At 49.1% G+C, this 26,422-nt stretch overlaps 1 protein-coding gene and 1 pseudogene across 2 annotated transcripts in view; both read right to left on the bottom strand.

Annotated features, from left to right (window-relative positions):
• SEC14L5 (SEC14 like lipid binding 5) overlaps window positions 1-15,726 on the bottom strand; it is a 43,775-nt gene extending 28,049 nt beyond the window's left edge. The window contains exons 1-2 of the mRNA XM_080682176.1: window positions 15,483-15,726; window positions 14,721-14,835 (exon numbers count right to left, since the gene is read on the bottom strand). Coding sequence (XP_080538302.1) covers window positions 14,721-14,783 — 63 coding nt within the window. The 5' untranslated portion in view covers window positions 14,784-14,835; window positions 15,483-15,726. The remainder of the gene's footprint in view (window positions 1-14,720; window positions 14,836-15,482) is intronic.
• A 5,991-nt stretch (window positions 15,727-21,717) lies between these two features.
• On the bottom strand, window positions 21,718-22,437 carry LOC308255162 (phosducin-like protein 3; annotated as a pseudogene). Its single transcript has one exon. The product of its transcript is annotated as a phosducin-like protein 3 (transcript).
• Between the last annotated feature and the right edge of the window lie 3,985 nt (window positions 22,438-26,422).

Here is a 26,422-nt window from a genome sequence, read left to right as displayed (position 1 = left end):
TGACAGTGAACGGGGAGGGGGACGAGTCATTGGGGCTCCCAGGTGGTAGGAGACCAGGATAGGGAGTGAGGAGATGCCAGGCTTCAAGGACTTGTCTGTCTCTGCTGGTCCCTCTTCCTGGGACAGCCTCCCCTCTCCCCACCACAAGGCTGCCTCCTTCCCTGTTCATTTACTGGATAGCACTTATGGCACCTTTTAACCACACATACTACTCACTTGCATATACATGCCAAAGGCCTGGGCTGCATGCTTTTCAGCACACGGACCTCACACCCGCATCATCTCAGTTGTTGGCACACACTAGTAGGGGCTCAAAGAAATGCCAACGAGCAAAGAAAGAAATAACATAAACTTCTTACCGAAGTCCCCGATCGCCTGAGAACCATGTCGGTGGGGAATGATAGGCCACAGCTCAGCGCACGCAGCCAGCTGAGGGCACTAAGCGTCACTAGCTAACTTCCTGTCATAACAAGCCTCTTGTTAGAAGGGCCCCATCTGGAGCCCCCAGATACCAGTGGGGAGGCATGGGAGCTGATCGCGGTGGACAGGCGCTTGGGCACAGCTTACCCTGCCTGTGCAAGGGAAGGCGCTGCCTTCTTCAAGTGAACAGTGGCTGCTCCAACGACAGAGCCGCCGCCGTAGGCCCTGGGGGCTCCCAGAGCTCAGGCTCTGTCTGGAAGGCAAGGGCCCCGAAATAAGGAGTCCATCCTTAGGCCAGTGCTCCAGTATCAGAGGGCTGTCAGCTGGGGTGTGTGGTCTAGTGTCTGACACTGTTGTTACCGACATTTACAAAATTCTAACTGCATCATTTCATCCTCACAATGCCCTGATGAGATGGGAGCCATTGTTTCCCCATTTTACAGCTGAGCACGTTGAGGCTTGGGAGGACATTATACTGTCACTGGAAGTGGCAGGATTGGAGCCAGGCCCGGCTGACCCAGACCCCAGCCCTGAACCACCCTGTCCTGCCTCTAAGACATCACAAGTGTGGGTGGTTTGGAGATGCTGAGTCCCACTGACCTAAACCCACAAATCAGGGGCCCTTTGCATTGGCCACATCACAGGGTCAAAGAGTTCACAGGGCCCTAACCGGTTTGGCTCAGTGGATAGAGCGTCGGCCTGCGGACTCAATGGTCCCAGGTTCGATTCCGGTCAAGGGCATGTACCTTGGTTGCGGGCACATCCCCAGTAGGGGGTGTGCAGGAGGCAGCTGATCGATGTCTCTCTCTCATCCATGTTTCTAACTCTCTATCCCTCTCTCTTCCTCTCTGTAAAAAATCAATAAAATATATTTAATGAAAAAAAAAAAGAGTTCACAGGCCCCAACCTGTGCTGGAAACCAGCTCACTCGGCTAGTGTTATCCCTGCCTAAGAGCCTCAGATGCTGACTGCTGTCCCCACAAATCAAGCCTGAGCTTCTCCCTGATGGACAAACACATGGTTTAGGCCACCATGGGACACAAGGCAGCAGAGGATTGAGTTACAGCCCTTCTGCCAGGTGGTTGGGAAGGGACACCCAAGCCTGCCAGCTGAGAAAGGCAGCTGATCCAAGGCCGAGAACCCACTCCTGGGGCCTCAGCTGGGGCAGGCAGAGGCTGATGAAAACTTCCATTGAATGTCTCCCATATGCGCCCCCCCCCAGCCCCCCCGCCATGGACACACTTAGCATGTGGAGAGCGGGGGCTGGAGTTAGACAGCCCTGGACTCCTAGCTGAGCTGGATGACCTTGAGCACAGCATGTCCTTTCTCCCCTGCAGGCCCATCTGTAAAGTGGACCCTCCCATGAGCGCTCACGGTACCTGTTTCCTTCCTCTGAGTCACAGCTGCTGAAGCGAGAAGTCATCAGACCCTGGCAGGGGGCTTGCTCACCTCTGAATTTCTCGTGCTTTGTTTGTTTGTTTTGTTTTGTGTTTTTTTTGTTAATCCTCACCTGAGGATATTTTTCCACTGATTTTTAGGGAGAGTGGAAAAGAGAGGGAAAGACGGAGAGAAACATCTATGTGAGAGAAACACATCCATTGGTTGCCTCCTGCACGCGCCCCAACCAGGGCCTTGGCTGGGGAGGAGCCTGCAACCAAGGAACATGCCCTTGACCAGAATCGAACCCAGGACCCTTTGGTCTGCAGGCCAATGCTCTATCCACTGAGCCAAACCAGCTAGGACAATCCTGGTGCTTTGAAAAACACCTAGCTCATAGTTGACACTCAATAGACATTTACATGATGAATGAGTCGGTAAGGCCATGGACTCTGGGGCTTGGGTTCAAATCTCTACTCAGCCTCTGACCAGCTCTGTGGCCACACAAACAAATCATCAAGCTCTCAGTTCCTCAGTTCCTTCATTTGTTAAAAGGAGAATAAGAGAAGCGTCTACCTTGCTGAGTTGTCCAGGCAAATAACGAGTCTGTTTTGGTAAGGTGCTGAAAACAGAGTCTGGCACATGGTTCATTCTACATAAGCATTTGTTAAATAAATTTAAATTTTTAAAAAGAGCGAGATTCTATAAAGTACAGGAAAGCTATTTCTGATAATCACTTGACAGCTGCTCCTTCCCCCTCCCTCCTTCCTTCCTGCTCTTTCCTCATGCAAATTCAAATGAAGCTGGAACCAATAATCCAAACCTTTCATGGAAAATGTGGAAGAATACCCAAATTCTACCCAATACACCACCTTCCTCTCATGCTACAGGATTCGGGGCACCGACCACCCTGTGGCCACCTCGAGAGCCTTCCTTGTCCACCCGCCAGCTTTCCCTGCAAGCCTGGGAGGCCCCAGGACAGAGAGGTATCAATCCTTTGGTGCTCCCAACTCTTCTTTCTTAACTGAGATGTAATTCTCATACCATAAAATGCACCCTGTTAAAGTGTACAATACAGTGGGTTTTAGTACATTCACAAAGTTATGCAGTAATCACTACTATCTAATTCCAGAACATTTGATCACCCTAAAAAGAAACTCCATACCCATGGGCAGTCACTCCCCAATCCTCTCACCCCAACCCTCAGCAACCACTAATCTACTTTCTATCTGTGTAGATTTACTTTCTCTAGACATTTCATATAATTGGAGTCATACAATATGTGGTCGTCTGTGGCAGGCTTCTTTCACTGAGCATTATGTTTTTGAGGTTCATCCATGCTGTAGCAGGTATGAGTGCTTCATTCTTTTTCATGGCTGAGTAATCTGCCATTGTCTGGATCCCCAGCTTTGGCCAAGTTGCTTAATCAGGGCTTGGGGAATGAGCCATCAGAAACCCACCAATGGCACCAGTGTCATCCCAGCTGATGAAGGGAAGTAGGCCTTCATCAGAACCACGGCGACACTATTCTGGAAGCCTTCTGAAATCACTGCCATGTGCGTCTATACAAACAGCTTATCCAGATGGCCCTGTAGCTAAAAAACCTGCTGCTGTCCTGGGCAAAGCCAGCTCAGGAGACAGAAAGGGCCCAGACAGAGGGTGAGAAGGACCCTGTAGCCAGGGCATCTGGACACGGTGAGGGGAAACATCTGAGGCATGGTGGAGCAGTCGAGACAAAGCACAGGGCTTAGACGCCACCTCTGACACTTGCCAGCTGGGTGACTTCAACTTAACCCCTCTGAGACTCAGTTTCCTCAGAAAAAGGGTAATGAGGATGATGATACTGCATAAGGGTTGCTCTAAAGATGGGAGATAATATGTGTAAGGCATTTGGTACAGAGTAGATATGTTAGGGCTATCAATCAACAGGGACTTAAATAGGTATTTGTACACCTATGTTCATAGCAGCATTATCCACAATAGCCAAAAAGTAGAAACAAACCAAATGTCCATTGATGGATGAATGGATAAACAAAAGGTGGCCTATTTATACAGTGGAATATTATGCAGCCATCAAAAGGAATGCAGTTCTGTTCCATGCTGCAACATGGATGAACCTCAATCATGATGCTAAGTGAAAGAGCCCAGACACAAAAGGACAAATATTGTACAACTAGAGGCCCAGTGCATAAAATTTGTGCATGGGGGGGGAGGGGTGTCCCTTAGCCAGGCCTGCACCCTCTCGCAATCCAGGACCCCTTGGGGAATGTCCGACTGCTGGTGTAACTGGCAGTTGGACATCCCTCTCGCAATCTGGGACCACTGGCTCCTAACCGCTCACCTGCCTGCCTGCCTAACCGCCCCTAACCACTCTGCCTGCCTGCCTCATTGCCCCTAACCACTCACCTGCCTGCCTCATTGCCCCCAACTGCTCGCCTGACTGCCTGATCACCCTCACTGCCTCTGCCTCAGCCCCTGCCACCGCGGCTTTTGTCCGGAAGGATGTCCAGAAGGTCGTTTGGCTGTCCAGTCTAATTAGCATATTACACTTTTATTATTATAGATTCCACTTATATAAGGTACCTAGAGTAGTCAGGTTTACAGAGACAGAGAGCAGAATGGTGGTTACCAGGGCTTAGGGAGGAGGAACAGGGAGTTAGTATTTAATAGGTACAGAATTTCATTATGGGAAGATGAAAAATTTGTGGAGATGGACAGTGGTAATGGTTGCACAACATTGTGAATGTATTTAATGCCACTGAACTTTAAAATGGTTAAAATAGAAAATGTTGGGTTATGTATATTTTATATTTTTTTCAAAAAAAGAGTAAACCGCCCTAGCCGGTTTGGCTCAGTGGATAGAGCATCGGCCTGCGGACTGAAAGGTCCCAGGTTCGATTCCGGTCAAGGGCATGTACCTTGGTTGCGGGCACATCCCCAGTGGGAGGTGTGCAGGAGGCAACTGATCGATGTTTCTCTCTCATCGATGTTTCTAGCTCTCTATCCCTCTCCCTTCCTCTCTGTAAAATATCAATAAAATATATTAAAAAAAAAAAAAAGAGTAAACCATTCTCCTAGGTGGTTTACAGCCCTACTAGGAGCATTATTCATGATGTGGGTTAGGATATCATGTCTGTGTTTATTTGTTTATAGTCAACGTCTCTGTCTCTATGTCTGTTTTCTACACCACCAGATTCCCCTGGGACACTGGAGACACCCAGCCAATATTTGTGGATGGATGCCAGGACAGAAGGAAGGAAGGAAGGAAGGAAGGAAGGAAGGAAGGAAGGGAGGGAGGGAGGGAGGGAGGGAGGGAGGGAGGGAGGGAGGGGGGAGGGAGGGAGGGAGGGAGGGAGGGAGGGAGGGAGGGAGGGGAGGGCAGTTGCTGAGTGGTGGGGGGTGGGGGGGAGCAGACAGCTGGAACGCTCGTCACATGTATACCTAGAAGAGCAGATGTAGCAGTACAGGTCCCACCTGTCAGCATGAGTGGGCTTCTGTCTAATCCGCTGGGGCACTGCTGCCCAGAGGGTAACCCGTGCCTTGTGTTCACTGTGCGCCCGTGGAGAGCTAAGTTCTGGAAGGTGTTTCACGCACAGGTGAATAATGGCTGATCACTCCCCTCTGGTCACGATAGCAGTGCACCTGCAGCGATTGGCCAGTGAATTTTCCTGAACAAGGTGCGGATGAACAGTGTTGCCTGTTTTTTGCAGGTTCCCAGTCCCAGGTCTGCAGAACGGGGCACAATTAGCACGGCCTAGTAATTATTCGTTTGTGCTTCTTCACTCCTCCCTTTGCCTGGCTGGGACCGCACCTCCTCATGAGGTCATGCCATCAGAATGCCTGGCCTCTCAGGCTCTGGGCGAGTACACAGCCTGGCTGCCCAGCCCAGCAACTCACACAATCCTGCTGTGGCTCTCACCCAGGGTGGGGGGCAGGGCAGGGGAGCCCTCCTCCTCTCAACACTCTCCCTGCGCACAGACTTCCAAGATCAGCTGGTACCCCGGAAGGTTCCTAGAGTGGTGAGGCAGCAGCAAGGCAAGGCCAAGGAGTCTTGACATTTAGCTGTATGTCAGGATCGTGATGGCAGGGAAATGCTATTTTAGAACTTTCCAAGTGTCTCTGGAATGTGCCTGTCCTCCATCACCTCAGTTTCCCCACACTCTGGGATAGAAACCCCCACTGATCCACTTTGGGGCCAGGGGATCCTCCTAAGCCCCAAATCTGACCACATCACTCCCCTGCTTCAAACCTTCCAAACTCCCAAAGTCCTTGGAGAGATCAAATGACCCACCAGTCTCTTTCTGACTTTCACTGAGGCCCAACCTCGCCATGTCCATTTCTTCAGAGACAAGTTCTGCCCCGTGTGTCTCCTCCCCTCAGCTAGGCTCTGCCTGGCTGCCTTCAAGACCCTTGGCGGGCGACTAGTTCTTCCCTCATTACAAAGTACCCTTCATGCCACTTTCCTGGTCTCTCTCTCTCTCTCTCTCTCTCTCACACACACACACACACACACACACACACACACACACACACCCCGCAGTGCCAGCTCTATGTGGACAAAAAGGATCATGTCCAGAAAACCAGGTCAAGACAGAACTGGAAGACACATGGTCTCTGCCTTCCTGAAACTTACTTTAATGAAAAAGACCCATTTAAACGAGTACACGAGCAAATTCCATATAAAATTAACAGAATAATGATGCATTCAAAAAAGTACTAGGAATCAGCTGTTTCATAGCCCCTGCACCTAGCCCAGTGCTTGGCACACGGTGGAAACTCAGTGTTTGTGGGATGCGTACACACATGTGTGCAGGAACTAATGCATGTGTAAACTAACGAATGAGGACCTAGTTTATTTATTTCAGGGCCCCCTGAAATCAGAAGACCACCTTTCTGGGCAGTGGATCGCCTCTGTTCTTGCAGCCCAAATCAGAGCGCCCCAGAGCCCTGTAAGCAATCCAGGGTGGAAAATACTGCTTCTCTTAATCTGTTAGCAACGGGTCAGATGACTGGCCCCGGGGGACTAATTTAAACTCATTTACATAAGGCCCCTGTTGCTTTATTAAAACTACATCCATAACAACAATTTCAACTGTGCCTCCCCTTGACCTGGACAGCAAGGATTTACCTTCAGAGGCTGCTCCTTAGTAATAACCCATTTGCTAAATTACATGCTGCTTATCAATACAAAAAGCCAGGTCTTTAAATATTTTAGCACTTCATTGCTGACTACAGCCCTCGCCTCCCAACCCTTCCCCCGCATGGACAGCGTATTGCTTAGGAAATTCTACTCCGTGCCATCTTCCTTCTTTAGGTTTGCAGAATCTGAGATGACCTGAAGCCATAGGGGTTTTGAGACCCACAGGGACCCTGGGGCAGGAAAAGAGAGGCGGCCGGGTCATTTCTGAAGCCGCAGAGGTCTCTGGTGCACAGATGTCTACTGAACATCAAGCCAGAATCCAGCATGTCTGGCTGTGAGCTCAGGCTCTGGGGTCAGATTCCCTAAGTTCAAATCTCTGCCATTTACCAATGGTGCCATTCACAAAGCATTATAGGCTGAATTGTGCCTCCTCCCCCCCCTCCCCCCAAAAAGAAGTCCCCTCCAAGTACCTCAGAATGTGACCTTATTTGGAAATAGAGTCTTTAACAGAGGTAATCGAGTTAAAATGTGGTCATTCCTTATAGATCCAATATGACTTATAAAGGGGAAATTTGGACACAGAGGTGCAGACACACGGAATACGCCACGTGAAGATGGGAGTTATGCTGCCACAGCCAAGAAACTACCAGAAGCTAGGAGAGAGGCCTTCCTGGCACCTTCAGAGGGAGCATGCCCTGCTGGCACCTCGAGCTTAGACTTCTGGCCTCTAGGACTGTGAGACACTAACTTCCTGTTGTTTTGCGCTGTCCAGTCGTAGCACTTAGCTACACAGCTCTAGCAAAGGAGGACACTGACTAAGGGACAGTCTCATTAACCTCTCTAAGCCTCAGCCTCCTCTTCTGCTGCTGCCATATAATACCTGCCTCTCAGCTGCTTAAAGGGCTGGGGGCACAGAGGGCTCAGTAAACGCTCTCAGGCTGTGTAGGCATCAGCTGCCCAACGAGAGGCCAGGGTCTACGGGGGGTTGGCTGTGCTGCCCTTTGCAGGGTCCTGATGGGGTGCCGGCATTCTGGACACAGCCTTGATGGTAACTGCTCCATCACAGAAGTGATCCAGAGAGTAAGAGAGAGAACCGTCGATGTGATATCGAAACATAACTTCAGATCCTCAGCTTTGAGAAATAGCAGAGCTCATGGTTGGGAATATAAATTCGTCTGGTCTCTCGGATGTGGTAAAAACATCTGAGTTTATCCAAAACTTTCCTGGCATCTGGCCCAAACTGAGGGCAAGTGTTTAAATCCCCTCGTGTTTACTTTGTGGCTTTGGGTAATTCATTCATCCTTTCTGTGCCTCAGTTTCCTCATCTGTAGCATGGGCTACCCACCAAACCTATCTAACGGGGTGGTTATGAGAAGTACATGAATTAATATTTGAATGGGCTCAGAACAGTGCCTGGGACCTAGGAAGCAGTGTGTACGTGTCTGTTAAATAAAATTTAAAATTGAATCTTCCCAAACCCACCAAATAAAATTAACCACCACCATTCACACCAGGTATTTCTTTGGGAGAAATATGTTCACACAAAAACTTGTACATAAATGTTCATAGCAATGTTATTCATAGTAGCCCCAAATTGAAAACAATCTAAAGTCCATCAACTGATGAATGAATAAGCAAATGTGCCCATCCATAATAATAATAATGGAATATTATTCAGCCAAAAAAAAGTAATAAAGTAATAAAGTTCTCAATCACACTGCAATGCAGATGAACCTTGAAAACAGTGTGCCAATCACAAAAGACCACATATTTTATGATTCCATTTATATGAATTGTCCAAAAAGGCAAATTTATAGAGACAGAAAGTGAATTAGTGGTTATCTAGGGCTGGGCAGAATGGGGGAGATTATGGGATGATGACTAAAGAGTACAGGTTTCTGCCCAACTGGTGTGGCTCAGTGGATTGAGCATTGCCCCATGCACCAAGAGGTCACCAGTTCAATTCCTAGTCAGGACACTTGTCCCAGTTGCAGGCTTAATCCCCAGTGGAGGGCATGCAAGAGGCAGCCAATCTCTCTTCGTTGTTTCTATCTCTCCCTCTCCCTTCCTTTCTCTAAAATAAATGAAAACATTTTTTTTTTAAAAAAAAGTACAGGGACGGTTTTCTTTCACGGGGGGGTGAGGTGGGGGGCATGATGATGAAAATGTTCTAAAATTGACAGTGGTGCCCTAGCCCACTTGCCTCAGTGGATATAGCATCAACCTTCAGACTGAAGGATCTCAGATTTGATTCCAATCAAGGGCACATGCCTGGGTTGCAGGCTTGATCCCCAAAAGGGGGTGTGCAGGAGGCAGCCAATCAATGATTCTCTCTCATCATTGATGTTTCTTTCTCTCTTTCCCTGTCCCTTCCCCTCTGAAATCAATAAAAAATGTTTTAAAAAATTGACAGTGGTGATGGTTGTACAACTCTATGAATACTAAAAACCACTAACTTTTACCGGTACCCTTTAAATGGGTGAATGGTATGATATGTGAGTTATCTTATCTAATAAAAGAGTAATATGCAAATTAACCATCACTCCGCTACACCCAAAAGTCACACCCACCAGCCAATCAGGAGCAAGTATGCAAATTAACCCAGCCAAGATGGCTGCAGCCACAAAGCGAGCAAGAGGCTTGGGTTTCCCCGGCAATGGAGGAAGCCAAGCTTTCCGCACACCCTGGCGGGCCCAGACCTCCACTCAAGGCTACAAAGTTTCAATTATAGAAGATAAATAAATCCCAACAAAAATGGTGGCAGCCACGGAGCTGGAGAGAGCAGGAGGCTTGGGTTGCCCCCAGTGATGGAGGAAGCCAAGCTCCTACAGCCCTGGCCTGCCTTGGCCTCCACTACAAAGTTTCAATTATAAAAGATAAATAAATCCCAACAAAAATGGCTGTGGCCACGGAGCAAGCAGGAGGCTAGGCTCTGCTCTAGGCTACAATGTTTCAATTATAGAAGATAAATAAATCCCAGATACCAGGGCCTCTGCTTGGGTTGCTGGGGGGCATGGCCAGCCTTCAAACCACCACAGGCCCCCTGCCCAGGCCGCCCCACATCTCAAGGGAACCCCCACCCTGATCCGGGACACACTTCAGGGCAAACCAGCTGGCCCCCACCCATGCACCAGGCCTCTATCCTAGCTAATAAAAGAGTAATAGGCAAATTGACCATCAATCCAACACACAAGATGGCTGCCCCTATGTGGACACAAGATGGCCACCACAAGATGGCCAGCAAGGGAGGGCAGTTGGGAGGGATCAGGCCTGCAAGGGAAGGCAGTTGGGGGCGATCAAGCCTTCAGGGGAGGGCAGTTAGGGGTGACCAGGCTGGCAGAGGAGGGAAGTTGGGGGCGACTGGGCCTGCAGGAAAGGGAAGTTGGGGGGGACCCAGGCCTGCAGGGGAGAGCAGTTGGGGGGGACCAAGCCTGCAGGGGAGGGCAGTTAGGGGTGACCAGACCTGCAGGGGAGGGCAGTTAGGGGCAAACAGGCTGGCAGGAGAGCAGTTAGGCATCAATCAGGCTGTCAGGGGAGTGGTTAGGGGGTGATCAGGCTGGCAGGCAGAAGCGGTTAGGGGCAATCAGGAAGGCAGGCAGGCGAGCAGTTGGGAGCCAGCAGTCCTGGATTGTGAGAGGGGTCCCAGATTGGAGAGGGTGCAGGCTGGGCTGAGGGACACACACACCCCATGCATGAATTTCGTGAACCGGGCCTCTAGTAGCTTAATAAAGCTGTTGAAACATTAAGTAATAATAATAATAAATCTGCCCTGCCAGTGTGGCTCAGTGGTTGAGTGTCAACCTATGAACCAGAGGTCACAGTTTGATTCCTGGTCAGGGTACATGCCCAGGGTTCGGGCTCAATCCCCAGGGGGAGAGGGTATGCTGGGGACAGCTGATCAATGATTCTCACATTGTTGTTTCTCTCTCTCTCCCCCTCTCCCTTCCTCTCTGAAATGAATAAAAATATATTTTTTAAAAAGTAATAAATCTAAATAATATTTCACAAGCATTAACAATGTACTAGGCCCTGTCGAGGCACCCACATTTCTTTCTCTTTTTTTAAAATTGATTTTAGAGAGAAAAAGGAAGGAGAGTAAGAGAGAGAAACATCGATATGATATAGAAACATTGATTGGCTACCTCCTACAGGCCCCCTACTGGGGATCGAATGTGCCCCAACCTTTTGGTGCATGGGATGATGCTCAACCAACTGAGCCACACCAGCCACAGCCCACATTTCTTCATTGAATCATCACTTCAACTCTCTGAAGAGCTAGGCCTTTAGTATCTCTATTTTCCAGGTGAGAAACTGGAGCAAGGACCCAGCTGGTGGAGAGTCCTTTGGGTAGAGAGCCCAGAAACCCAAAATCCATCCACGACAGGCTGTGGGCTGACCAGAGTGGCCTTCAGGACTTAAGTGACCACAATCCACACTCCAAGACAAGGCCTTTGTGTTCTATGCACAGGGATCTCCACAAAGACCCACAGGCACACACTTCCTGGTACCCACATTCAAAGGGAGCAAGGACCCTCTCCAACCTTGGATAAGGCAGCTGCCTTCATTGCCTTAATTACTTTCCTCTGCTTACCAATATAACCCAAGCTCATTGTTTTTGTTGTTGTTGTTGTTGTTCTTTTTAAATATATTTTTATTGATTTCAGAGAGGACGAGAGAGAGAAACGTCACTGATGAGAGAGAATCATTGATTGGATAATTCCCGCACACCCCACACTGGGGATCGAGCCGTGCCTGCAACCCAGGCCCTTGCCCTTAGCCAGAATTGAACCCAGGACCCTTCAGTCTGCAGGCTGATGCTCTATCCGCTGAGCCAAACTGGCCAGGGCCAAGCTCATTGTTTTGAACCAAACAATACAGAGGACTATCAAGAAAGAAGAAAGAAAAAGAAGGAGAAGGAGAAGGAGGAGGAGGAGGAGGAGGAGGAGGAGGAGGAGGAGGAGGAGGAGGAGGAGGAGAAGGAGAAGGAGAAGGAGAAGGAGAAGGAGAAGGAGAAGGAGAAGGAGAAGGAGAAGGAGAAGGAGAAGGAGAAGGAGAAGGAGAAGGAGAAGGAGAAGGAGAAGGAGAAGAAGAAAGCAAAATTCCCCTTGGAATCCCACCATCAGAAACAGAATTGAGTTAAATTTTTGAAATAAAAAAAAAATAAAAAAATTTTAAGCTAGGTCTTGGCAGGGTGCCTCAGTGCTATTTTTAAAATCCTCACCTAAGACATGCTAGTTGATTTTAGAGAGAGGGGAAAGGAAAGAGAAAAAGAGAGAGAGAAACATCAATCAGTTGCCTTCCCCAACCAGGGATCAAACCCTCAACCTGGGTTGCTCCAACCCACTGAGCCACACCGGCCAGGGCTGCCTCGTTGCTATGTTATAACCAGTTCCACAGGCCCAATTTTAGTTTTCTTGTGTAATCACTTGGAGACTTTGGAAGAAATGAGGGAGGCTTTGATTCTCAAGTCAGTTTTGTTAAACAGAGAAACCAAAAGGCCAGTTGGTCTGGTCACTCGGATGTGGTAAAAACAGCTGAGTTCATCCAAAACTTCCCTGGCATCTGACCCAAACTGAGGGCAAGTGTTTAGCTGAGAAACAAAGACGGACATTAAGTGCAGAAAACCCCTTTGTGCCCACACAGTGGACAAGTCATGTTGAGTTATGCAGCTATTTTTGGGACAATGATGTTTTGTAAACAGTTGGCAAAGTGGCTTTGTCAGGGATGTTACAGCGGTTTGGAGCCTTTTCACTGACAAAAACTATATGGAAGATAAGGTGACATGGTATTAGAAAAATATGCATAACTTAAATTAGAGCAGATTTAGATAACAAATATCTGAAAACCTTTGCTTCCTACTGCACCCACAAGCGTCTATACATCAACACCTAGAGACTGTTGACCGCTAGGGAGTTAACTAAAACCTGTCTTCATTTATGGACCACAAAGCCTGCAAAATAGGCTTAACATAGTCCAGAAAAGGTGACATGAGCACATTACATGTCTTGTTAATACAGTCTTAAGTGCTACAGGCATGTTTTATTTTAATATGCCACTTTGTAAACATTTTTGAGAATCCTAAACATTCTAAGTTAAATTTACAATTATTAAGCCCATGCAATAAAAAAGTATTAGTTTCCCATGCTATTGTTATTTATCTCTGCTCTGTGGCAAAGGACCACAGGCCCCTGCATTGTCCCAGAAGGGTGGGGACAGTGTCTCTTTTCTATTGTGTAAATGAATGAATGAACAAATGAGTCCTAGAGTCTTAGAATATGTGAGCTGCCTGGCGCCTTAGAGGACAATTGTTTTTATTTAGCCATCATTTATTGTCTGCTTAGTATGGACCAGGCCCTGCACTGGGTCATACACACACATTAATCATCTTGAATCCTCATGAAAATCTTATGAGGTGCATATAACCATCCCTGTTTCACAAATGAAGAAACCAAGGCTCAGAGAAATGCAGTGACTTCCTGAACACACAGCCAGAGCACTGCGGAGCCACTATAGGGACCAGGGCTTCGGATGGCATGTCCCCAAATCTCTCCATCACCCGCTGGTGTCCCACCCCTCTTACAAATGAAGAAAAGTCACACAGCCATGGGCAACAAAAATAACTCTAACAAAAACAATAATAGCATTTGATCTGCACCAGATCCTGCATAAAAAGCTTTACATATATTGACTCATTTGCTCCTGAGCAGAATGCCCAGATTTCAAAACTATGCAATTCTCATTTTAGTGATGGGGAGTGGAGGCTCAGAGAGGCTAAGTAACTTACCCAAGGTCACCAACTAGCCAGTATGCCCTCTGCTTCTTTCCTGACATGGAACCATCTACACGTAACAGCATAACATGTATGGAAGAATTTTTTTAATCCTTTATGTGACTATAAATACAAATATAGGTAGGATCATAGAATAAGATTAGGCAGGACACATACAGAGGGTGTGCAAATGGAAGGAGGACCCTGGGGAGTGTTGTGGCTAAAATTATGGCTCTGGAATCCTCCCTGTGTATATCTGATTACCAGCTCTACCTCTTCCTAGCCACAGAACTTGGGGCCATCCTGTCACCTGTCCAAGCTTCCGTTTAGTGGAGATAAAATGAGAATAATGTGAGCTATTGGGAATTAAATGTATGTTTTTACACATATTCTTTTTTTAATGTTTTTTATTAATTTTTAGAGACAGAGACATCAATGACAGAGAGAACCATCTATCGGCTTCCTCTTACACACTCCCTGCTGGGGATAGAGTCTGCAACCAGGGCAGGTGCCCTGACCAGGAATCAAACTGGCGACCTACTGGTACATGGGTTGACACTCAACCACTAAGCCACACCAGCTGATCTTCACATATATTCTTTGTACTTACTGTACATACTGTACACCCTCAGTGAATGGCTGCCACCATCATCATCCTCATTAGTGTGCTTATTATTATTATTATCATTACACAAAATGACAGCAGTGACTTAGCTGATTTCCTTGTTTTATGTCAGAGAATCTTGAGACAAGAGGACATGTAAGTTTCAACAAGGAAGAGAAAGAAAGACCTTGTGCTTTGTCAGTGGGCAAGGATTCCAGAAATTGTAGTGAAAGGTAGGATGGCCAGGCTGAGGGGTCACTGATTAGAAGCTGGACCCATCAGGTTAACCAAGTAGCTCAATAATTCCTTCTGATCCAGGGACTGAGGGGTTCCCTTTCCTTCCAATCTTAGCTGACCTCCTGTATCCCTCCAACCATCACACAAGACCCAGAGAATCAGGGGTCACTCACCGCCATGACCAGTTCGAATGGGTACTTGTAGATACGGACAGGAGACTGGTACTTCTGCACCATGTTCTCAGGGAAGCACCAACAGAAGCCACTCAGGTAGGAGTGAGCACAGAGCCTGGGAGACAGGTGACTGCTGAGGTGGCAGCTCCCTCCACATGAAGCAAGAACCTACCGCTGCTCCCCCATGCAAGGGGTAGGGCCACCCCCTCTAGTCCCACCCCAAAATCTCCCAGCCCTCAAAGCAAAGGACACAATGTAATCCCCAAGGTATTCTCAGCCAGGTCTCAGCACTCACCCTCCAAGAGCAATCAGTACCCCCAAACTTTCTTTGGTCCCTACCCCTTCACATGGAGGCCCCCAGAAGCACCCTCACTGCCACTCACATGGAAACACACACATTCGCCATTCTTACACTCCCACAGTTCACCACACGTACCCCATAGCTCATCACAGACATCCTCCAAGAATCACTGTATCTTCCCTCTCATTTCCTCCAAGATACCGTGACACCCACAGTCTTTACCAAATTTCACATACACTGTCTCTGTCTCACACACATACACACACATGCAGGACTCTCCTCCCACGTGGGACCACCCTTGCACATGCACGTAACTTTCACACGCACTCAGTTCCCTGGAGCATGCACCTACCTAACTCTTCCCACACACAATTCCTCTTGTGCACACAGACACACTGGTGCGCACATGCAGGAGACAAACACAAGCATGCACACACGCATGCACGCAAGGGCCGGCTCACCCTCGCTGTCAGAGTCTGTGGGGACACAGCCCGGGGCGGCGAGGAACTCAGCCCGCTAGGGACCCCGTAGTCTCCTGGCTCTGAGCGCAGTGCCTGGGGCGAGGCCGGACCACAGTCTCCGAGCCTGGAGAGTCCAGCCCTACACACCCTGGGGCCTAGGTGGCCAGGGAAGGGCCTGCGGGTCGCGAATGAGACCTGCTGAGAGGGAGCGCTCCAGGACCCGGGACAGCAGAGATCCTGGCCCGGCCCCGCCTCTGGACTAGCCCCGCCCATTGATGGCCCTGCCCTCGTCCCCTCCCAGATTCACCCGGATCCCTGATTGGTCCAGCCGCTTTCTGGCCCCGCCCCCGTCTTAGCTCCTCCTTTATTTATTTTTCTTGTTTGACCACGCCCCCAATCCGGCTCTTCCTCCAGATTGGCCACACCTCGCTTGGGCCCCGCCTCCAACCGGTTTCTCCCTTAAAGTACGCAACCTCGGGAATGGCCCAACCCCAGGAAGAGCCCGCCTCAAGGCTCCACCCCCAGTCTAGCTTTGCCCCGACGGAACCTTGCCCCGCTCAATGTCTCCCCTCCAAGTACAGTTTACACTTGGCCTCTTCTGTAACTCGATCAACCTGCTGCTTGGACTCTGAGCCCCACTCCTTCCACTGGTCTCCCCTCAGTGCCCTCATGGTCCTGCTCCCAAATCCCACCCATGCATCATTCATTCACTCTACAAACATTTAAAGAGCACCTACTAAGTGTCAGGCACTTCTAGGCACTGGAGAGTCATCAGTGAACAAAATAGACAAAATCCTTGCCATCGGAGAGTTTACATTCCGGGATTGGGAGTGGGGGAGAGAAACAAATGTTAAATAAATAAGGCAAATACATAGTATGTGAGATGGTGAAAAATGCCAAAGTGAAAAATATAAGTAAGGAAGGGGTTCAAGAAGCAAGTGGATTGAGGGTACAATTTAAAACAAGGTGGACTAGGGTCTCCGTGGGAGGGTGACGGTTGTCCATCATCCTCACCCAAACCCTTACAGCCATCCCAGGACCCCCAGGGACCCAGCTTCTCTTCCATAAGCCCCTCTTTCCTCCCCCATCTGTTTGGCCTAAAGGAGCCAAGAAGCTGGCTGAGCACAGCGTTGCCATCGTGTATTTATTAGACATTTACTGAGCACCTACTATGTGCCAACACTGGGTGACTTTACCCATTCACAAGGGGGAGTCCGACAGATGCACATGCCCTTGTGTGGCCCACAGCTCTGGGCAGGGAGTGGGTGTGTAGGGAGACAGACACTCGGTTTATTAAACATATCTTTTCACCCTGTGATACTCTGCCCCTGCTTTGTTCCTAGCTTGTATCACATTCTATAATCATTTTATTTATTCATTCATTTTATTTACTTGTGGATTATTGACTGTCTCTTCTAGGAGGCTGTGAGCTTCACAAGGTTGGGACCATGTCTGTCTTGTGATCTGCCCCCAGGCACATAGGATCTTTTTTAAATTACAGTTGATATTCAATATTACTTTATATTAGTTTCAGGTGTACAGCATAGTGGTTAGATAATTATGTAATTTAAGAAGTGATTCCCCCGATAATTCTAGTACCCACCTGACAATGCATAGTTATTACAATATTACTATGTTCCCTAAGCTGTACTTTACATCCCCGTGACTATTTTGTAACTACTAATTTGTACTTCTTATTCCTTTCACCTTTTTCACCCAACCCCCTGAGTCCCTCCCCATCTGTCAACCCTCAGTTTGTTCTCTGTATCTATGAGTCTGTGTCTGTTTTGTTCATTTATTTTTTTCTTTAGATTCCATACATAAGTGAAATCATATGGTATTTATCTTTCTCTGTCTGATTCAGGCACTCATGATCTTATTGGTGACCTGTGGCCAGTTATGTTTTCTTGATTAGGGCTATAAAGAATTGAAATGGGGAGCAAAGTTCCCATGCCTGCCACAAGATGGCAGCAAACGACAGTTCATGGCTCCTGGGTCTCCACAGGTTGGCGAATTGCCGGAGATGGGTCCAAGGATGTTTTGCTGTACCCTGGACTCATCTAGGAAACTCGCATGCTTTTCCTGAGTGTCAGTGCATGTAAGTAGTGAGCATTAACACAAGCTATAATGATGGCACGAAAGGCGTTAAATTGTACAAAGTAACCACAGAAAGGATGTTTGCACCTGGAAGGATGGGGCGGCAGTAGTCTGTCCCAAACTTTCCAGCTCCCTTCAGCAGGGTACATGTTCATATAGATTCCCGAGGATCTGCTGGATGCAGGGGATCCCAGGATGCTTGGAGTAAAAGCCGACCCTGAGGAAGAAGGTGGTGCGCTCATAAGTGAGGGCGGTCTGCTCATAAGAGCTCCTCCCAGATGTGGGCGTGTTTCCACTCCCATTCATTCTCTTTCGCCCTGGCTAAAACTTCCCGGACGCCCCAACCCACACGTGTCTCCTTTGCCACAGAAGGTGACAGCTTGGGGGAGCAGCAGCGGAGTGGGCCAAGCAGAGCAGAAAGGAGCCGAGGAGAGGCCCTGAGACTGCGGAAGAGGCGCTAGGTTTCCTGGCTCCATCAGCCCAACCGGTGAGGGCATGACCCTGGGTGGGGGGAGGGGTGCGACAGTGGGTGGGTATAGAGAGCTCAAGGTGGAAAATGGGACGCAGAGGCGAGTGAGAGCCTAACTTCTTCCTGCAGCCCAAGGGAAGTAACTTAAGCCCACCACCCGCCTTGGCTTACCGGTTATGACCCCTGTTCTAATTATCCTGCCATTCATGGAGCACTCACTGCACTTGCTGTACCAGCATTATTCTAAGGCTGTAATGATGGGATGCTAAGGCAGTAATGATAAAAATGTTTTGGAACTCCATAGAGGTGCTGGTTGCACAGCATTGTGAGTACACTAAATGCCACCAAATTGTACACATCGAAAGGGTTAATTTTACGTTATATGACTATCACCTAATTTAAAAAAACTTTTTCAGGTCACAACTATTTTAATCTTCATTTTATTTTATTTTATTTTAAAATATATTTTATTGATTTTTTACAGAGAGGAAGGGAGAGGGATAGAGAATTAGAAACATCGATCAGCTGCCTCCTACACACCCCCTACTGGGGATGTGCCCACAACCAAGGTACGTGCCCTTGACCGGAATCGAACCTGGGACCCTTCAGTCCGCAGGCCGATGCTCTATCCACTGAGCCAAACCAGTTAGGGTTAATTTTCATTTTAAAGACAAGGAAAATAAACACAGAGAGGTTGAGTAACTTCCTCAAAGTCACACAGCTAGTAAGGAACTCAAACCCAGGACTCTGGTTCTCCAAAGCCTTCTTCCCTCAGGGCTGGAGCTGAAGTACCAAAAATGTGATTTCCCAGCCTGAGCTGAAAAGATAGCCAGGCATCCTGGGCCCTGGACTGAGGAGGTGCCAGAAGGATGGGGTGATTTGAATTCTGGGGCATGAAGTCAGTTCCAGGGACAGGACCTCCAAGCTCTTCCTACTTGCTGTTTACTACTTGTCCTGTGGGAATGACCAAACCAAAGATGCCTCTTAGTGAGTTGTGTTTTGAAAACTCCAGAAACACCCAATGTCTTTGCATATCTGTGATGCATTTATTTGACTAAAACACTGGGCCCAGTCCTAACACAGAGGCTCCTGGAAGGTGTCCTGAAGGGAAATGTTCTCAATTGATATCAAGAGCAGGTGGCATGAAGAGGGGGTGGAGTGAGAGGGTCCAGAGTCCAGACCCTTGTGGGATACAAGTGGTCCTAGACTTGGTTCCTATAATACATAAGGGCCCTGGGATAGTGCTGAAGCTAAAGAAAGTTGGGTATTTTTTTTATTGTGGTAAAATACACATAACATAAAATTTACCATCTAACCATTTTTTAAGTATACAATTAAGTGGCTTTTAATACATTCACAAGGTTGTGCAACCAGCACCACTATCTACTTCCAGAACATTTTCATCACCCCAAAAGGAAACTTGGTCCCTTTACACAGTCACACCTTCCTCCCACCAGCCCCTGCCCCTCCCCCACCTCTGCCCCCAATCTGCTTTCTGCACCAATCTCATTTGTTAGGCTGCCTCTGCATTCCTTCACCCGCCCTCCCCTCCCTGTTCCTCTCCCTCTCTCCCCCGCCTCCCCCCCCACCCCCCCCACTCAGAGCAGAGCTCAGAGGCCTCTTGGATTTGGGAACTGGAGGGTCTTAGGAGTCAATGGCAGGGCAGCTGTGTACAGGTGTGCAGGTTGTAGCCTGCAGAACTCAATGCAGAGGTCCTCATCATTAGGTGGCTTAGTTTGAGCAAGAGACAGAGTCTGGGGGAGCCTGACCAAGGGGGCTGCACAGCCAGGCCCCACCCACTTTGACCCCCAACCCACCTCCAAGTCAAGTCACTTCCACAAATGCTGCTTCGCTGCTCTGGACTCCACCTGGAGCTGCATGTGCGGTCAGGGTCCAAAGGTGAGCAAAAGTCTCTCTAAGCCCCAGGGTCTCTCAGCAAAGAGGGAGGGGGGCAGGAACAAGAGTAAGGTGGTGCAGGGGAGTCCCGTGGTGCTTAGGAAGGGGCTGGGTTGCAGGGTGGTGAGTGGTGGGTGCTGAATCAGGTGACCTGGGTGTGCATTCTGGCACTGCCACATCCGGTGTCTCTGCAGTAAAGGTGGCCATAGTGTTTCTTTAAAATTTGGGTAACATGAAAATTATTCAGACTTTAAAAGGAAGAAAATTCTGACAGATGCTACAACACAGATGAAACTTGAAGACATGCTAAGTCAGTGGTCGGCAAACTCATTAGTCAACAGAGCCAAATATCAACAGTACAACGATTGAAATTTCTTTTGAGAGTCAAATTTTTTAAACTTAAACTTCTTCTAACACCACTTCTTCAAAATAGACTCGCCCAGGCCATGGTATTTTGTGGAAGAGCCACATTCAAGGGGCCACAGAGCCGCATGTGGCTCACGAGCCACGGTTTGCCGACCACGGGGCTAAGAGAAAGAAGCCAGACACAAAAGGGCAATTATTATATGGCAATTTTGTCATTTATATGAGGTCCCTAGAGTTGTCAAATTCATAGAGACAGAAAGTAGAATGGTGGTTGCCAGGAGCAGGAAGAAGGGGGGATGGGGAGTTAATATTTAATGGGTGTGGAGTTTCAGTTTTGCAAGATAAGAAAGTTGTTGAGATGGATGATGGTGATGGTTGCACAACAACATGAAATACTAAATGCCACTAAACTGTGCACTTAAAATGGTAAGTTTTATGTTATGTACTAGTATACTTTTCCACGATAATATAAAAAAAAAGGGGGGTTAATAGTGCCAGCTTGGAAAGGGGGGCCATTTCCCATGGGACTTTGCTGAGGGGCTGGCATTTGAGATGGTGCAGTGTAGGAAAGTGATAACTGTGCTTTACTGAAACATAATTCTCACGTCATACAATCCATTCATTTATAGGCTACAAGTCCATGGTTTCAATATAATCACAGAATGCCACAATCATTCCCTGGCAATGGCCTCCACCTCCACCCTGAATTTGCATCATGCCAATCTCTGCCTCAGTCAGCGGTCAGTGATTGCACAGCCTTGTTCTCTTCTCCACGTGTCTCTGTGTCTCAGATCTCCCTCTGCCTCTCTCTCTCTCTTTCTCTCTTGTCATGCCAACAGCTGGTTTTTATTTTTAAGAAAATGTTATTAATTTAAAAAGAGTTCTAAGAAATTCAAGAAGATTCCCAGCAGTGATTATTCCTGAGAACTATGAGATTTGAAACATCCTATATAATAAAAGGCTAATATGCAAATGACCAAATGGTGGCATGACCGGTCACTATGGTGTGCACTGACCACCAGGGGACAGACACTCAATGCAGGAGCTGCCCCCTGGTGGTCAGTGTGCTCCCACAGGGGGAGCGCTGCTCAGCCAGAAGCCGGGCTCACGGCTGGCGAGCACAGCGGCAGTGGTGGGACCCTCTCCCGCCTTCATGGCAATGCTAAGGATGTCTGACTGACGGCTTAGGCCCACTAAGCCGTCAGTCGGACATCCTCCCCAGGGCTCCTGGACTGCAAGAGGGCACAGACCAGGCTGAAGGACTCCCCACAAGTTCACGAATTTTGTGCACTGGGCCACTAGTAATTATAAAAACCAAAAGGATTCATTTCTACTTTTTCCTTTTTTTAAAAACATCCAGATGATCTGTCACATCAAGAAAGCTCAGCACGTTACCTGGACACAGCCTCAGTCAGCCTCGGAATCGCTGCCCCTGCTCATCGGCACAGAGCTGCACCCTGAGGACAGTCAGGCATCTTTAATTGGCTTCTTAGGGTTTTTCTTCAGGTCTGTCTTGAATTCTCCAGATTCAGACAATTTCCACTCCAATTCATCTATTGTCAGGTTCATGTCACCAAACACTAGATGTCCCATAAACTGAGCCTTGATAGCGCCTTCAACGTAAATAAATATTGTGGGCAGATTCCTATCAGGACAATTGCGTATGCAGGTTGTGGAAATGGCCTTGATAAACTTGACATCAGGAAACTTCCTGACCAGTCCACTGAAGTGCCGGTTTCTCAGGGAAGAGAGGGGAATTCCTTGTTTGTGAAGATGCAGGATCACCCACAAGCCCTCTCCAGCTTTGGTAACTTCCTGAACATAATCCTTTCCTGAGGTCTCCAAAACTTCAAATTTATTCCTCAGTTGGGTGGCTTTCCACTCAGCCAGTCTCTGCTGCCTATACATGTCAATAGCTTGTTCCTCTTCCTCATTCAGTTCGTCTTCATTATCCTCCAATTCTTCCAGAGTCATATCTTCTTATGTTTTCACAGCTGACTGCGGAAGGACTCGCTGCTCCTCCTCTTCTGCTTCCTTTTCCCGTTCGTTCAAACTGTCCGTCGAGGGTAAGATGCCCTTTTCGCGTGAGATGTCATTCCTCTCAGTGTCTGCATTGGGGTCCTGCATCTTTGTCTCAGATATCTCAAGCCAGGCTGGCCGCAGCACCCGGGTCCCTCCTTTCTCTTCCGCTCTGTCTTTCTCTGATAAGGACGCCTGTCATTGGATGCAGGGCCCACCCTAAATCCAGGAGGATCGCATCTTTTTTTTTTTTTTTAAAGGAATCCACTTTTTTTTTTAATTGATTTTTTACAGAGAGGAAGGGAGAGGGATAGAGAGTTAGAAACATCGATGAGAGAGAAACATCGATCAGCTGCCTCCTGCACACCCCCCACTGGGGATGTGCCCGCAACCAAGGCACATGCCCTTGACCGGAATCGAACCCGGGACCTTCAGTCCGCAAGCCGACGCTCTATCCACCGAGCCAAACCGGTTTCGGCAAGGAGGATCGCATCTTGAGATTCTTAACTTAAGGATCCTTAAAGACCCTTTTTCCAAATAAGGGCACATTCCCAGGTCCTGGGGGGATAGGACTTGCACTTACCTTTTGGGGGCTACCATCAGCCCACTGCAGGGCCCAGCTTGCCACTGCACCCTGGGTTGATTAGCCTCCTAACCTCTCATCCCGCCCCCCCCCCAAGTACCCCCTCCCTTCCTCATGCCCTGATCCTGTGCCCTGGGGTTACTTCAAAAGCAAAGCCTTTGTACCCAAGCTCATTAGGGAGAACTGGGCCAGGGCCGCTATAGACTCTGAGTCCCCCTGGTTGGAAGGGGGATGTGTCACTGTTGCCTTTTAGCAGATTAGATATGACAACAACCCGCCATCCTAAGTCAAGTCCTCTGGAAGCTGCTTGGAGTGGGGAGCAGAGATGGGAACCAGCAGAGGAGGGGCAGGGCTGTGATGTAATCAGTCAGAGGTCTGGGAGTGAAGGATATTAGACACGATGCTGGAGCTGAGCACTCTAACAGTAAGTCAGCTCACATCACGACACTGCCCATCAAGCTGGAGTCAGACCAAGGGCTAGGCAGGTGGAGGGGTGGCCACAGGCACCCAAAGCTATGTTCAGCTCCATCAATAGAGCAGACCCCAAGGGACACCCCAGTCCGTCCCTGAGGCCCCAGCTGTCCAACCAGCTCCCCAGGCTGACTCTACCTGGGGCAGAGGCCAGGGTCCCAGGATGTCACTTCTTCATGCCTGGACCCAGGCTGACTCTCCAGATCCTCCCAGTGAAATAGCAACCAGTCACATGTGGCCATTTAAATTAATTAAATGAATATGAATGTGTCATATATTTATATAAATAATAGCAAATATAACATAAACAGTAACATTAAAAATTGGGTTGCACCAGCCACACTTCAACTGCTCAGTAGCCACAGGTAGCTAATGCCTCCCAGGTATATGTGAAATATTCCCGTCAGGGTAGGAAGTCCCAGGGGACAGGGCTGCTCAGGAGTCACCCAGACCAGCAGAGAATGGGTGCTTCCTGGGGAACAGGATAGACTGGGCCGGGCGGGGGTGGGAGAGGGACCCCAGGCCGGGAGGAGGGGGTGTTTGTTCAGAGCTGGCTTGTGTTGACTCATCAGCCCTGGAGGTCTGGGCCCGGGCGAGAGATTAAGCCTGAGCCAGTGACCTGAGAGTGGCCTGGGAAGGCAGCGCATGGAAGATTGGCTCGCTGGGTCCTGGGCAGGAATGTTTCATCTCAGCAGATAGAGTGGACAAAGGGCCAGGCGGACCCAGACCGAGGCAGGCAGGCGGGAGGGCAGAGTCATCGAGATATGGAGGCAGCTCTATTTTAAATCACCATGGGCAAAAATACAGCACCCAATGGTGGCCACTTCCTTTTTTCACTTACTATACCCAGGCTTCCTTCCTTGAGACGCCTATACACCCATCGCATTCCTGACCCCTGTCTACCCTTCCAGACTATGACAGGTTCATCCTGTGTCAGCCACTCCCCCACTGATGGACACTTAGGTTATTTCATTTCTTAAAAATGTGGTTGTCTGCTTGCATTTTTCTCCCTTTCCCTTCCCAGACTGGGCTGTGTCTTGTCAGCCGCTGTATTCCCAGGGCTAGGCATATAGTAGGTGCTTCATAAATGGATACGTAAATGTATAGAAGGCACTGTGAGGACAAGAGGTGGAGATCCTGCCCCAATTCCCCAGGAAATGCAGTGATGTGCAGGAGGGAGGATGGTGAGGGAACTGGGGTCCCTCCTTCCTAACCAGGGCTCCAACTGCCCTCAGCCTGTAGCCTGGGGGCTTTCCTCACAGTGTCCCCAGGACCTGCTCCATGACTTTGTCTGCCTGGGGGTGCTCTGTAATTGGGGACCTGGTGACAGGTGTCATCTTTCACCCACAAGTGACCTCAGACTTATACTGTCCCCCACCCCTCCCCAGCCCTGGTCCTCTGCAGCCAGCTTTCCGAGGGCAGGAACCTGTGCCTGCTGTGCTTGCCCTGTACCCTGAGTGCCTAGCACAGGACTTGTCACATAGCAGGTGCTCAATAAATTTTTAACGAAGGAACCCTTTCTCTTCTACCTTAGTTCTGACTCAGGACCTACTAACGCTTGGTTTGTTCTCCTCCGGGGACCTTCCCTGTAACCACCCCTACGCACTGACCCTCTCATTCATTTATTTAGAATAAATGTGCCAAGCACCCTGCTGAATGGTGGTGAAGGTGGGGACAAGGGTGCTGGCTCAGACTGTGGGGTTTAAATTCCGAGTGTCCTCGTGGCCAGCTTGAGCAAGCAGGTAATGTCTTGGAGCGTCAGTTTCCATGTCGGAAAAATGGGAAAGGAAGAGGGCCAGTTCATCATCTCCATTGTGGTGACGGCTTCACTGTTGGGTGTTTACGTCAAAACTCATCAGTCGGTACACTTTAAACACGTGCACTTTGTTGTATGTCCATCATACCTCAATACAGCTGGAAAACATAATACCAACCCCCCAAGACAAGCACTTAGCACAGGGCCTGGCACATAGTAAATGTTCAACAAAAGTGGGTGAAGTCACGATTGCGTGTCTGACTTCACTGAATCCTTTTAAGACCCCATGGAGCAGGCTCCAGTGTCCCCATTTTACAGATGAAGAAACCGAGGTTCAGAAAGGTAAAGACATTTCCCCAGGGTGACACAGCTAGGAAATAGAGGAGCTGTAGTTTGACATCTAAGCTCCTTGGTTCTTCTTCATGTGACAGAAGGAGAAACTGAGTTTTAGAGAGGTTAAGCCACCTGCCTAAGGTCACACAGTTGGCTGCATGGCAGAGCCAGGATTCAAACCCAGGTTGGCTTAAAGTTAAAACCCTATTTTATTCTGTTTTGTCCCTTGGGACCTGGTGTGTCCATCACTCAGGCCCCCAGCCTCACAAAGGAATGGAATCCTAACCTCCTGACTTGGGATCCCCAGGGGCTGTCACAGCCAGGACACTGGCTCCAGAAATGCAGCCCTACCGGTCTGCCAAGTCTGGCAGACGTGAGCCCTGGCAGGGCCCGGTGAGGCAAGCGGGTGGGAGGAAGTAGGCTTGGGAGGAAGTACGCTTAGGCGTTGAGGGGAGGATGGGAGTTTTGGGGTTGGGCAGCCTGTCCTGCGGGGATCCCAGGCCTGGCAGAGCCAGTCTGGCCCCACCCAGCTCCATCCACTCTCTGCCCTGACTGTGTGACCTCTTTGCTGGGCGGCACTCCCAGCCTGGTCTGAGAGGCCCAGGGACTGGCTGGAAATGAGGTGTCCAGAGATGTGGGACAGATTGTGCTGGAAAGCGGTCCAGGGTGCACGCTGAGGCCTAGACCTGTGAGATGGCCGGGTGGGGTAGTGTGGCTGGGTCTGAGTGGGCGCTGCCCTGTGGGTGAGGCCGGGTTGGAGAGGCCCCCTGCTGAGATCAGAGCTAATCAGGGGCTGGGTTCTGCGGGAAGGGCCAGGGTGGGCCGGAGCATCCGAGGCTCAAAGCAGTTGCTATTTAACCACGGGTGGGGAGTTGTTTCAATATTCTGATAACAGACGCAGCTGACAGGTGCACATCTGCATCCAGGGAGGGCTGGCAGGGGGTCATTGA

This window comes from Plecotus auritus (genome assembly GCF_963455305.1).
Source record: "Plecotus auritus genome assembly, chromosome: 7".
Lineage (NCBI taxonomy): Eukaryota > Metazoa > Chordata > Mammalia > Chiroptera > Vespertilionidae > Plecotus > Plecotus auritus.
Note: the sequence above shows the minus strand (reverse complement) of the source record. Positions and strands in the feature narration are given on the sequence as shown.